The 14,373-nt window shown below is 56.2% G+C and overlaps 1 protein-coding gene across 6 annotated transcripts in view; it reads right to left on the bottom strand.

Moving 5' to 3' along the window:
• The window catches only part of TNS3 (tensin 3), a 201,693-nt gene that overhangs the window by 39,929 nt on the left and 147,391 nt on the right, over window positions 1–14,373 (bottom strand). For all 6 annotated transcript variants that reach the window (XR_006384240.1, XM_044245712.1, XM_044245714.1 and 3 more), the window contains 3 exons: window positions 11,606–11,778; window positions 10,709–10,835; window positions 10,541–10,624 (listed from right to left, as the gene is read on the bottom strand). Coding sequence is in view for 5 of the 6 variants with exons in the window: in XM_044245712.1 (XP_044101647.1) it covers window positions 10,541–10,624; window positions 10,709–10,835; window positions 11,606–11,778 (384 nt within the window). In the remaining variant the exon portion in view is untranslated. The remainder of the gene's footprint in view (window positions 1–10,540; window positions 10,625–10,708; window positions 10,836–11,605; window positions 11,779–14,373) is intronic.

Raw genomic sequence — 14,373 nt, 5'->3', positions numbered from 1 at the left:
AGCCATTCCCAGGGCGGGCTCTTCCCGTGGTGTCCAGCAGACGCTGCAGGGCTGACGGACGTGGGGCAGCCGTCAGGAGGCTGAGGGGAAGCAGGACACGCTTTCTGAACACTGCTGCTGTGCGACTTTGTGCAAGCATGCCATGACCAGGACCCCCCCAGGTGGGAGTCTAGGGAGACCTAAGAACCTTCTGGAGATGTGTCTGCCCAGGCTGCCTCTCTGCCATGCTTGGTCCCCTGAAGCTGCTGTCCCCCCTGTAAGAGGGCCTGGGTCAGCGGAAGGACACTGCTGAGCTCACCCTTGCTGCACCCCAGCAGGGTCAACCCATGATCAGTGGGGTCACAGGTCCAGTGTGGACATGGCCCAGCTGCCCTCCCTTGGCGCACTCGGCTCAGACGGTGCCCACTGGCCCAGCAGGTCCTCGCAGGGCCTGCAGTTCCCCCAGTGAGGCAGAATCCAACCCCCACGGCGGGGCCCCTGCAGGATGGCTCTGAGGACTTGGTGTCGGTCATAGCAGGGAAGTTCGGGAGCCTCGCAGGGGAAGCCACTGAGACCGGGCGGGGGGCAGGGGGTGTCACTCGTGCAGATCGCAAGCCTTTCCAGAGACTATAGAAGTGGGCTCCAGATCACACAGACGTGATGTCTGCTGACCCGCACGCAGGTCTCCAGCAGGGGTTCTGCCCTCGAGACACAGAACTACGGGGTCTCAGGAAGGCCCCGCAGGACACACATGGGACATGAATCCTCCCGCCAGCACCCAGGGAGGTGTCCTCTGGGCTGCTTCCGACCCAGCCTGATCATCTGCTCTTGCAGAGAAGGGATGGAGAGCAGACGCGACTTCACAGCAGCCCAAGGTCAGGGTCCCCCAAAGCCTGGCCAGACTGCCTGCACCCGAGGGCACGCAAAATTCATGCACAGGGCCCCCCCTCCCCGCACACTCTGGGCTTTGCTGGAGCATCAAAACGTTCTCCCAACTCCAGGGCTCCCGGTTTCCTACCAACGTGCTCGTTCTCTACAGAAGCGCACGTAGTGCATGATCGTGGCAAATGCTCACAAAGCAAAGGGCCCCTCGACCCAGGCCCAACCAGCAGTGCTACCATGCGGTGTTTAAGTGACCTGCTCCACGTGTACGCAGACACGTGCTCAGACGTGACAGCATTTGAGCCCAAGACCGTGTCTCCACATCTCAGCAGAGCGGAGCCTCTCTGACCAGGGGCTCAGGTGAACACTCCCAAAGGCTCAGGGTGGGGGGGACCGTGGCCAGGAACCAGGGATGAGAGGCAGAGGGCCTATCCCCCTGCTTGTGCTCTCTCAAGTAAATAAAACTTTAAAAAAGAGAAAAAAAAAAAAAAAGGTGTCCTGACAGGCCCCACAGCTAGACACAGATCACCGGGGAGGCGGCTTGGGCCCCCCAGAGTCTGTCCCCCACGGGCTGGGGCTGGTCCTGCGTTTGGCAGGCAAGGCTCTGAGGAGGGGGACGCGCACACCCCGCCCCTCACCAGGGAAACACGAAGAAACTCTGCTCTAAGAGTCAGTAACGGTCTGGCGGAGGGGGAAGAAATGAGCGGATTGGAACACATCGGGGAAAACAAAGACCCCTCTGAACCAAAGCAGCACACAAAGGGCGGCATTCACCAGGGCCGGGAAACGGCCGGCTCACGTGGGGACACTTCCAGGCTTGGCCCGTTGGGGGTGAGGCGTGCGGAAGGCCGACCCGGCGTGCCTCCAGAGCCGCCTTCCAGCGGGCGGATGGACGCTCTCATGCCCGGGCCCGGCCGCACAGGGACGCCAGCAGCCCGCGGGGGGCTTTATTGTTCACTAGAATTTGAAACACTCAAATTTCTCTCTTCGTTTTCCTCCTCGGGGGCCCCGGGGTTCAGGGGCCAGTGCACTGGTGCGCGATCCACACCAGCTCCCAGGGTCCACAGTCCCCACGGCTCCCCGGGGTCCACAGTCCCCACGGCTCCTGGGGTCCACAGTCCCCACGGTTCCTGGGGTCCACAGTCCCCGGAAGGCCTTCTCCAGCACAGACCGGCCTGCAGTGGGTGTCACGGGCGCGCGCGGTCACGGAGACTCCTGTCTGGGCACGCGTGCACCTCCGCACGAACGCGTCCCCAGCACCACGCTGGCGTGCTCGCCTGCAGGGTCTGCAAGGCGCAAAGCCCTGGCGGGGTCGAAGAACATCACGCACTCCTCTCCAGCCTTCATTCCTGCTATAAACATTCTCATCAGAACTTCGTAGTTTCAAAAGAAAAGCAAAGCCGGGTACAGGAAGGAAAGGGGACGCCTGGTAGAAGCGTTTTACAATCTGTCAAGCTTTGAAGAACGACAGCTTTTTTTTTTTTTTTTTTTAAACAAAAGTAAAACACTGGGCTCCAAGCACTCTCTCCCGGTCCCTCTCTCAACAAGAAGGTCCTGGAGACGCCCTCTGGCAGACATCACCCATCTGAAACCACGTCCAGCACACTCCTGTACCCCGAGGCTGGGGAAGGCCTACGAGCTCCATCCTTCCCCGGCGATCAGAATCCCTCCTGGTCAGCACGACTGCCCCCATGGGGGGACGCCGCCCCTGAGACAGCCCGGGCCCCAGCAGGACCAGCCCTGTTCCCCAGAATGATGAAGACAAAATGGAGGTGGTATAAGTATAAAGGCGTCCTTCTTCTAGAAACTAACGTTGCCCATCAATCATTCTCCTTGCTGCTGGAAGTCCCCCCCCCCCAGCGAGGTGGGGGGTCTCTAAACGCCCCCTGGGAAGCCTCAGAGGTCAGTGGGTGACAGCAGACAAAGGTGGGGTCCCACAGGGGCACTAACCACCCCTGAGAGGCTCACGTTCCTGGCGGGTTTCACATTCTGTGAATTTCACCTCAACTAAACGAAACTCTCATGGATCACATTCGAAGCTGACGGACACCGGAGCCAAATTTTGTGATGAAACATTCCCGTTCTTCCCCACTTAACGTGGGGGAATATCAAGACTGAGGCTCGGGTTGGGAAAGGCAGCCTAACTGCTCCTCTGACCTGTATCTTTCTCTCCTATGAATGAACCCCTCCTTCACTAAAACTCTTAAAACTCTGTTTCAAGAAGCACGTTTAAAAGGCTCTGCGCCCACATCCAGCCTGTGGGGCTCCCCCACTCCACCAGGCAGCCCTCGGAGGCCGCCAGGGCTCCTGCAATCCACCTCCACCCCAACACATCTGCCCTGAGACACAGACCCACTGGTCGGGGGTGGGTCCCCCAGCACCGCCCTCCCCACACCAGCCCCACGTCCCGGCTGTCACCTGGGTTCTGAGTGACCAGCCACAGACCAGACGTTCCCACGGCCAAGTTCCTAGGCTTGATGGAAGTCGCTGGAGCGGCTCACAGAACTCAGGGCCGAGGTTAACTCAGGAAGGGACAGAAGAGCCGCCGGGGGAGGGGTCTAGGGAAGGGGGCACAGGGCTCCCATGACCTCTTCAGGGCCCACGGTCCCCACATCTCCACCTGCTCAACCCCCCGGGAGCTCTCCAGACCCTGTCCTTTGGGTTTTTATGGGGATTTCGTTACAGGGACGTGACTGATCAATCATGGCCCCGGGTGATTGAATCAACCTGAGCCCCTCCCCTCCGGAGGTAGGGGGTGGGGCTGAGAGGTCCCACCCTGTCATCAAGTGGTCGGTTCCCCTGGCAACCAGCCCCCACCCCCAGGTGCTTCCCAAACATCCCCTCGTTAGCATCACAAGAGACCCCTTCCTGCTGCTCCCCTTAAGGAATTCCATGGGTTTGGGGAGCTCTGTCTCAGCAAAGGGCTCAGAGACCAAATCTTTCTTACTAGAAATCATAGTATCAAAGGTTCATATCTGGAATTGCTGAGAAGTCTGGGGATGGTGTCCCCGTGGGCACCCATCTCCCGGGGTAGGACACAGGCAGGTGAGACATGCATTGGACACACTGCCTATCCAGGCTTGCACTGATGGGTCCCAGGTGGGGCAGAGCTGCGGGTCTCTGTCCTCAGGGGGCTCAATGCCTCAGACAAGAAACCTCGAAGCATGCGTTCCTGGGTCCAGCTCACGGCCCCACGTGCCCCAGCACCGGAGCCCCATCCCGTCCCCAATCCTTCCGGTACCAGCACCTCAGGGAGAATCCACAGTATCTGAATTCAGGTTTAAACACTGATTGTTTGTGTAAATGCTTAAAGGTCCCTCGCTGTCCTGGCAGGGGGGTGGGGGGGGTGATGCTGAGAGAGGAGCTTACTGGGCCCCACCCCCACAGCAGCGGGAGCGGGTCAGGGAGGGGCAGTCCCAGCACTGACCCCCGTAACCCCAGGACTTTGGCTTCTCATTCCACCATCTGTCTCTACACCTGGGGCACCCTGAGGCATGCTTTTTAATTATTCTGCTTGTTCAGTGCATAGGTTTGTTTCTGGCAAGGGGTGGATGTGAGGGGCTCAAGACAGGGGGCAGGCCAGGCAGGCTCCAAGGACACCTGGCACTGAACCTAGGTGGCCAGAGGACCTGGAGGAAACCAGAACAGAGGACACGTGGGCCGGGGGGCCGGGGAGCATAGGGCACACGCTGCCCCCCAGAGCCGCAGGGCACGGTGGGCCTGACCTGGGACAGAGTCCCTCCGTGACCACACCAGAGTCAGGGTTCTAGGAGCCCCTTCTCCCGGAGACCTGGACCTTGGCCTTGGCTGGCTCTCCCTGTAGGACCCTGTCTTAGCCCAGATTCTGCAAAATCATCTCTCCCCAGCCCGCTGGGGAGAGCAAGAATCCTGTGGGGCCAGGTTAGCAAGAATCCCCCTCCCCTGACATCCCATTCAGGAACTTTGCATCCACAAACCGTCCCCTCTGCTCTGGGCTCTCCACTGCTGCCCCAGGACCAGATGACATCTGTCTTCCCCACCTTCAGCGGATGCCTGCCTGTCTCTGCGGGTTGTCCCGGAAGCCACCGACCAGGACTCAGCGGACACCCCGTTATCTTTGAGACAGCGGAAGGGATTCTGTGTTAAGCGTCGCACTGACCCCGCACTGAGACCATCATGGAAATAGCAATGAAGTCGGAACTTGAGATTTCTCCCTTAGCCTAGTCAGCGGGTCCTGAACCCTGCTCCCCTTCACACAGGCTCCAGACCGCCTCACCAGGGAACAGCCTGCTCCCCACCGTGGGATCCCTGGATCCGTCCTCCCCGCTTGCGCACATACCAACAGAAGGACTGCGCTGGTGAGTGGGAGTGCACACGTGTGGACCGCACCCACGTTTACTCACCACCAAGGGCTCCCGGAGTTAACCTGAACTCCTTGTTACCTAACATTCCACACACACAGAGAAGCAGGCAGAACAGTATGATAAGGTCCCCACCCAGCTTGCCAGCATGGCTCCAACCACACCCCTCCCCCATCTCCCCCAGTGGGACCAACGCTGGGCTTGTGAGCCTGAGATTATTCTGGATTCGTACGCAGAGGTCAGGAATTACACAGAGATGCTCTATAAACACCGGGGTACAGGCTTCCGCACAAGTGTCAGTCTATTTCTTCAGGATAAAAACTCAGGGCTCCTCCTCGAATCACATGCATTGACATGTAAAGATTTTTTAAGGAAAGTGCCAGACTGTCTCCACAGAAAGGCTGCATGTGTCCCACCCCCACTAGCAGGACAGGAGAGTTCCAATTCCTCCACTTCTCGCTAGCACTCGGTGTTGAAACTATTTTTCATTTTACCCGTTACACTGGGTCCACCAGTGATCTCATGCGTTTCCCCAGCAGTAATGATGCTGGGCATCTGTCATGTGCATATCTGCCGTCCGTCCATCTTGTTCAGGGAGAGGTCTCCTCCTGGCTCTTACCCGCTTTCTGATCAGGTTCTTTCTTTTTCTACTGCCGAGTATTTTGAGTGCAGAATCTTCTCTCAGTCTGTGGTCTGCCTTTTCACCTCCTGGCAGGTTCTTCCTATAGAAAATTCTTTCAGTTTTATTTACCAATTTTCCTTTTTATGGATTGCTCTTTGGGTGCTAATCTAATTAAGCCTTGAGTAGCCTGGATCCCAGAGATTTTCTGCTATGTGTTTTTCCTTAAAGTTTTACAGTGTTATATTTGTTTACGATCTCTTTTTAAGTTAACTTCAGTATAAGATACAAGACTTTGGTTCACGTTCATTTTTTTTTTTTTTCCGAGAGTGAGTACCGTTTGTTGAAAGGACGGTTTCGCCCTCATTGACTTATCTTGCATATTTTCCAAAAGAAATCAGTTGGGCAGATTTGTGTGGGTGTTATCTTTGGGTTTCCCATTCTGTTTCCCTGGTCTTGTGGCTGTCCCTTGCCCCACACCACACAGTCCTCATTTCTGTGGTTACCTAGAAAGTCTGGAAAGTCGTCAATCCATGCCTCTCCCTTTATTCTTTTTCCAAAATGATTTTAGCTAGTCTACTTCCTTTGTATCTCTGCATACACCTTAAATTATCTTGTCTATAAAAATAATATTGCTGGGATTTTGATAGGAACTGTGGTAAAACTGTGTATCAGTTTGGGAGGAACCGACATCTTCACCAGGGTGTTCCAATCCATGAACATGGTACGCCACTCCATCTGTTTGAATCTTTGATTTCTTCCACTGACACTGTGGAGTCTTCAACAGAGAAGTCTTGCATATTTTCTTAGGTTTACGCCATACATATATACATACGGTCTGTTTGATCTATTATGAATGGCACTGTATATTTAATTTAGGTCTTACACATTTACTGCTGGTCAATGCAAATATAATTGATTTTTGTGTGCATCTCCTGGGTCCTGCAATCAGCTGATGTCCCTTACTTGTTCTGGGAGGTCTTCTTCCTAGATTCCTTGGAATTTTCCACATAGATAAAATCGTGAATCTGCGAAAAGGGACAGTTTTATTTCTCCCTTTCCACTCTGTGGCCTTGTGCCCCTCTTCTCGTGTGATAATCTTATAGAATTCCCAGCATTATGTGTGAGCTGTATAGTTTTAATAGATTCTACTAGGTTGAGGAAGGTCCCATCTGTGCTATTTTGCTGGGAGTTTATAGTCAGAACAGATGTAAATTTTGTCAAAAAATTTTTTCTTTGCATCTACTGATAGAAACTCATCTGGGCGCCTGGGTGGCTCAGTGGGTTAAAGCCTCTGCCTTCGGCTCAGGTCATGATCTCAGGGTCCTGGGATCGAGCCCCACATCAGGCTCTCTGCTCAGCGGGGAGCCCGTTTCCCTTCCTCTCTCTCTGCCTGCTTGTGATCTCTGTCAAATAAAATTTAAAAATCTTTAAAAAAAAAAAAAAAACCTCATATGGCTATTTTTTTCTTTATCCATTAAATACGATGGATGATACAGATGGAATTTGAAATATCTAAAGAGCTTTGCATCCCTAGCGTAAATCCCACCTGATAAAAGTGTGTACTTTTTTAATATACACTATTATTCTATTTCCTTGGGTTTGGTTAAGAGATTTTGTGTCTGTTCATAAGGGATAATGGCCTCTTGTTCCTTTTTTGTTCTCTTTGTCTTATTTTGGTACCAGGGAACACTGGCTCCATGGAATGAACCGGGATGTGTTCCTTCCCCTTCATTTTTGGAAGACGTTGTGGAGAATTCGTGTTAATTCTTTACATGTTTGGTTGAATTCTCCAGTGGAACCATCAGGGCCTGGAGAATTCTTTGGGGGCAGGGGGAATGCGTATGTCATGGATGAATTTCCTCACTAGCTACAGGGCATCCAAAGTGCCTAGTTCACACTGAACGAGTTGTCACGGTACATCGTCATGGTGAACCACTATGTACAGCGCTGCCATCCTCTTCCTGTCTACAGGCTGTGCAGTGAGGGGCCCCTTTCATTCCTGATATTAGCCATTTGTTTCTTCCCTATTTCTCATTCATCTTTGGAAAGACTGACCAACTCTCAATCCTCTCCAAGAACCTGTTCTTTTTAAATTTCTGTTTTCTATTATTTCCTCATTCATAATTCAAAAAACAGTGATTTCTGTTTGTATTTTAAATATTTTCTTCTTTAAAAATAAATTATTTTTTTTTTCTTTCTGGGGATCTTGGGGTTAACCTTTTCTAGGTTCTGGAGGCAGGCATTCAAATTCTTCATTTCAGATTTTCTCCTTTCCTAACGTATATGTTTACAGCCATGAGTGTTCCTCTCAGCTCTCTCTTACCACTTGTGAAATATTTTACTTTCATTTTATTCACTTTGGTATACTTTGTGATTTCCCCCGAGATTTTCTCTTGGACCCACAAATTATCTGCAAAGGGGCTGCATCACTTCCAGGCATTTGGACATTTTCCTGTTACCTTTCTGTTACTGGTTTCTGGTCACATTCCCTGTGTGGCACCCATTCTCTCTGCTCTGCGGAAGCCTGTTCCACAGCCGGGGATGTGGTCCATCTGGGTTCTGCAGTCCTGGGGCCAGGGCCAGTCCACCGCTCGGCTTCCTGGCATCTGTCTGACATACCGCCGGGAGGGAACAGGGAATGCCACATCTACTCCATGCCAGGAGGCCAACACCACCCTCCTGAAGGGGGTTTAAAGCAAATAATTTCACATATACACACAGTGGCACCTGGCGCTAAACGACACAGAGCCGGGCACTGTGTTAGATGCTGAGCACATCCCACCCCGACCCTGTGCGCCAATCACAGATGAGGCATTTTTGTGTTTGCAGATGAGGCAACCTGTTCAGCGGGTGACTACGCGCGGCACAGCTATTCTGTGAACGGACTCACGTCAGGGCGCCCCCAACCTGATGGTGTAGAACAAAGCACACCTGGCTGGGGGGAAGCTGGCCAGTGCACAGTCCCGGCTTTGCCCCCTGCCCGCTGTGTGGTTTGGGCGATGTGCTGGGCCTGTGTCCATTTACCCACCTGTGAGCAGGACGACAGGGACAGCGAACCCCACAATGAGACTGCAAGAAGAGAGAAATCACACTGCAAAGACCACAGGACAAATGTCATCTACACACGCATGAGCTGCCACAGTCCCAGCACTTGGGACCGCCACATGCAAGCAGGGTCCCCGCGCTCTGCCAGGCTGGTGGCCCCTCAGAGGTCCATGCCGTGTGGGTGTGTCTCTGAGCCCTTCATGGACCAACATTGGGGACAGTCCGATTAAAAATCCAGAGGACTCCCAGGTGTTCTTAGGATGCACCAACTGCCCCTTGACCGCGTCCGCCTTTCCTATCTGAGCTCAGAGCCCTACATCGCCAATGCGTGGACACACACACGGAAGGCTTTTAGGATGTGCCGGCTGTGCTGGGTGTGCAGACCGTGTGCCACACACAGACATGCCAGCCACACTGCCCACGGGCCTGATGCCCCAGAGCTGGCACCCCTGCTGAATATGCCGACCTCCTGCCTTCCCAGGCCTTTCTCAAGTTCCGGAAGGTTCCACATTCCCCTCATGCTCCTCCACACAGTGAGCCCAGAGGCCCAGTCAGGGGCTGCTCCTCAGTCTGAAGTTTTTTCTGGTATTTTCTTTCCTCGGGCTCATCACCCATGTCCCACGGCCGTCACCAGCAAAGCTGGTGTTAATACACTGAAATGAGCCCTCAGTCACGGTCGGTTCCCGGAGGAGGGGCGAGTGGAGGCGGAAGCCATGTCCCTGTGTTTGTTGCAAGACAGACACGCGACGCCGTGCGTGCATCCCTGCCGGTGTGATGCCTTCCACAGCCACACACGCACGAACCGCACCGCACACCTGCCTTGCCCATGGGTCAGCCCCACCTGCCAGGAAAGGCCAGTGGGTTAACTGCTCTGCACGTAAAGAGAAGTGTGTAAGGTCTTAAAGCCGATGGGAACTTTGAGGACAGCCTTTCCTGTAAATGACACTCAGATCCGGTTTTATCTGGGGAAAGGGACACGGCACCGGGTGTCCTCACTGCGACCTCCATGGGGCGCCCGAGGACCCCTCATGGAAGGCTGGCGGGCCCTCCCCAGGGCAGAGAAGGAGCCGCAGAAAGCAGCTATGAGCAGAGACCAAAGATTTCAAAACGCACACAGGGCTTCAGCTCCACACCCCACCCCATGCTTGAGGCCCGGCTGTCCTGGACACTCAAGGCCAGGGCGGTGTCCGCAGGATGAGGTGCCGCCCGGTGCCATCGCTGCTGCTCTATTGCTGTTCTCTCACCTGGGCCCGCGTGCCCTTGAACTCCATGCCGAGCACAGGGGATGTGTGCCAGGGCCTCGACAGACGTATCCTCAAGGTCACCCCCCCCACTGGGGAGAGCCAGTATCGTGGGTGGCGGGGGTGCGGTCTCGGGCGGCCCTGAAGCACTGAGTCGGGCTCCCTGACCCCGCAGGGCCCAGTTCCTCTGTAAAGGGTGGGGCGGGCATTCCAGCAGCTGCTTCCAGCTCCAAGGAACAGCAGGGGGAGGTCAAAACCATGGACACTGCACCCCGAGTGCCCACGAGCTTTCCCCTTGCTCGCAGGTTGCAGGCCGTGGTTAGCCCCAGCGGGCTGCACTCCCCGGGCCTTTTGAGGTGCCTGAGACGTGGCACCCATGAAACATGTCCACACAAGCCGCTGCCAGAGCAGAGGAAAGGAGGGATTCTTACCGTGAGTGTCTCTGTACAGACCACCGGCGCTGCCAACCTGCGGCCCGGGCGGGGTGAAGGGCACGTAACGTGGGGGTGTTGTCACTGGAAAAGAAAGCAAAGTTCTGTCGCCGCATGCTCCCTGAAGGGGTGCGGCTGTCCACCACGCGGGCGCGGTGTCTCGCTTACCGTACGGTGTTTCTGGAGACACAGGAAACGCCGGCGTGGGAGAGGCGGAGTCAGCGCCGCCCTTGGTTGGAGTGAAGGTCCTGCCGCTGATCCCACTGGGGTCTGGGGGGTACGTGGCGGCCACCGTCTGGAATGGGCACGGAGAGTCAGGTGAAGGCCGCCCCCTGACGACAGGCCTGGGCTGGCCCACGCGTGGGGATGGCGGCCAGGGCTCCACACGCAGTGCAGCCATCAGCAGCCACTGTGAAGAACTTCAGTAACTCAAAGGAAGGGGGAGTCCCTGTGGCCCAGCCACCTGCGACCGTGTGGAGCTGGCAGAGAGGGGCGGGCACCCGGCGGAGAATGGACAAAACCCATGCCTTATCGTGGGCAGTGAGACCAGGGCACTGAGAAAAAGCAGAAGGACTTCTCCAAATAGTCCTTTTCTAAGCTACTCCGGGCTCCAAGTGCCCACCTGGACAAGGAGAAAACACTGACGGGGACGCGCTCATCGTTCGGGGTTCAACCTACCTTACTACGTTCTCATTAAAGCCTGGAAATGCTCCGTGGATCCCACCACGGGGGCCACAGCCACGCTGACCCACTTTCTTCCTGCTTCCCTCCTGTGGCCTAAGACCACGGGCAAGTCCATGTCCTCCTTGGCCACCACCGTGCACCCTCGAACCCCCCCCGCATGTTCCCACCTCCCCCCACTGTGCAGTCTGAGCGATGAGGCCCAGCAGAGCCCCCAGTGGCCACGCCGTGCCTTCTGGGGGCAGGGCTACACACCTGGGCTCTCCCAACCGCACCCCTGCCTTTCCAGGAGAAACCCTGCCTGCAAGATGGGAGGGAGGCAGGGTGGCAACAGGACCCCAATTAGGGAAGGGGCCTGTCCGGCTACCAGGGGATGGTGCCTACCTCCTTGGCATCTGTTGGAGAGAGGAAAGACGCCAGACCTGTGGCCTGGTCCGCACTGGGGGTCTTGCCCCATCCGCATCTGGAGAAGGCTGGCTGCCCCCCAGCATCGTTGTCATACTGCCCGAGACTCAGCTTCCGGAATTTTCCACCCAGCGGCTCATCCCCCGAGGAGCCTGACAAAAGACACACACGTGGACTGCAGGTGCTTTTCCCACAGTGGAGGACAGAGTCCTTAACTAAAAGCTGACTACAATTCCCCAAACTGACATTTATTTTTCCTAGTTCCAGAACCTTTTCAGCTCCCACTGCCCATTCCCCTCCCCCTGCCCCTGGCGACCTCTGGTCTTCCCGGTTCAGGATGTTTCCTAGAAACGGAATCACCCCCGGGGGTCCTCTGCTCTCTGGCTTCCATTGCCAAGCGTGCTGTCTCAGCCTGTCACTATGGAAACCCACTTTTGTTCATTTCCCGCTTCTCCCAGCATCATTCCCAGAAGGGGTCTCTGTGCCTCTGCTCCCCGTTGCCTCGCACAATCCAGCGCTGTGGAAGCACGAGGGAGAGCCCGTGAGGCCGGGATGGAGCCCGTCCCCCGTCCTGGACCGTGCACGGAGGATTCTTGGTGGCCGCTACGCTGCGGTCTGCACGCTGACTGTATCGCTTTCACAACCAGAAAAACAAGATGCCGGACATCACTGGAGTTCAACAGCAAAACTCCTCAAACCTCTTTTCCGAACTGTATTGAAGAATCGGCAAAATCCACCTGCCTGAGCCCATGTTTCTCCTTTTCCGTGAAGAAGCCACATCAGGGGAAAGCGGAGCAGGAGACCAGAGGCAGGCAGGTCAGACTCAAGCTAAAGCAGCACCATGGGAACCGGCAGGTGGGCTCAGCCCTACCCCCAGCGGGGGTCCCTTCTGAGAAGGACCATGGGGAGAAGGGGCAATAAGCCCCGGGCTCCCTTGGGGGACCTCCTGCGAGCACCAGGCCCCGGATGCTAATTACCTGGACGCCTCCGTCCCATCTCCGCCCCCACACAGCCCCAGCCCCACACTCCTGTTTAGACACCCCCTGCCCTGCTCTTCCCAAGCGCTCCTCTTCCCAGCTGGCAGCCAGGACACGGGGGCCTCACCAGCCCCTCAGTCACAGAGGATGCTGCAATCGATGCAGCAACACAGCAACCCAGGACCACAGAGTCCGCAAAATCCCTGGGGACCCACGCATCCACCCGCAGGCCTGGTCACTAGAGGGTTGGCCTGGGTGCAGCTCTTTCTCTGACGAGTGCCGTGAGCCTGTCCCACCGGGTGACCCAGCGGCCCCTCGGCTGGAAGTTCACATCTTCACTTTGGTCTCTTTTCCTCCTGCCACCGGACACCACATACCCTGGGCGTCGGGGTCCCCCCCACCCCGGGCTTAAAGTTGCGTAGGTGTCCCTGGGAGACCCTCTCACGGCCATTCTCAAACACCAGCATGTCTGATTTTTGCAAATCCACTTCATTCCCAGGGAGGGGGTGGTGCTGGGGTCAAGGACAGGACAGACACCCCCCGCTGAGCCGCAAACCCTGTGTCAGCTTGGCCTTGGACAGGCTCCAGGAGGCTCAGATTCCTGTGGGGTGCAGGGGCTCGAAGACTGGCTCATTCGGTCATTCAGCAGATACGCAGGGACGGAGTGCGGCTGTGATCCGTGATCAGCCCCAGGACAGAAGGCATCTCAGCCCCTGGCGTGCCCATTCACCCAGTCTTTGATGGATGCGACTTACAGCCACTGTCACCAGAAGGTGTGGTGAGGCCCAGGGCAGGGAAATTCCCGGGTACCCGGACTCCCCCGCTGAGCCCCCAAGGGAAGCCCAGGATTCAGCCAAGACCATGGGGTGCCCACAAAGCCCTTCGCAGCAGGACTGAATTCAGCCTGACCTGGGAGATCAGCATTGTGGTCGCCAACTGCCACGGGGTCGACGGAGCGGCAGGAGGGGACTGGCTCAGATTACTCAATAAAATCCTGGATTAAACAACAACAACGACAAAAAACCCAGAAGCCCCTTGACAAGTCTGCACCTGTTTGTAAATACACCGATCTTTCAGAACTCAACACCCCTTTTTATCTTCCTTGCACTCCAACAGGGCGATTCAGACCTCTGGAGGTGACTGTCTGATCTTGTCCACAGGTGAAGGACTTGAGAACTCACAAGGTGGGGTCCCGGCCCCTCCTCTGCCCTGTCGAAATCAAGCCCAGACCAGGCCTCACCACCCTGATCCTCAGCACTTGACATCCCTCCAGCTTCCAAATTCCACAACAGGGTTGGAAAAGGTTTGTACCAGCCCTCCGGGTGGGCGGGGTCAGCCCTCCGGGTGGGCGGGGTCAGCCCTCCGGGTGGGCGGGGTCAACCCTCCGGGTGGGCGGGGTCAGCCCTCTGGGTGGGCGGAGCGCATGCCCAGGCAGAGCCATAAATACAAAACAGCCATTCTCAAACTTGGCTGCACATTAGAATCGCATTAAAATTCCTGGTGCGCGGACCTCACCCCTTCCCTGGGAAGGCAGAAGCCACGGGAGTGTGGCCCAGAGCCTGGCATTTTTCTAACTTCCTGGTGCCCCTGACTCATGACCACGCTGAGCACAGAGGCAGGTCTCCACCGGGGACGCCAAGACGTTCCAAAGGTGGGGGGCATTTAAAATCATTCTGATGCCCCCATCGCAGACCAGGTCAACCCACGCCAGCCCTCTGCAGGCAGACTCTGTCTCCGCATCTGGTAATGCTCCCAGGTAACTGCTCTCTG

The sequence above is a fragment of the Neovison vison genome, chromosome 4, assembly GCF_020171115.1.
Source record: "Neovison vison isolate M4711 chromosome 4, ASM_NN_V1, whole genome shotgun sequence".
NCBI lineage: Eukaryota > Metazoa > Chordata > Mammalia > Carnivora > Mustelidae > Neogale > Neogale vison.
Note: the sequence above shows the minus strand (reverse complement) of the source record. Positions and strands in the feature narration are given on the sequence as shown.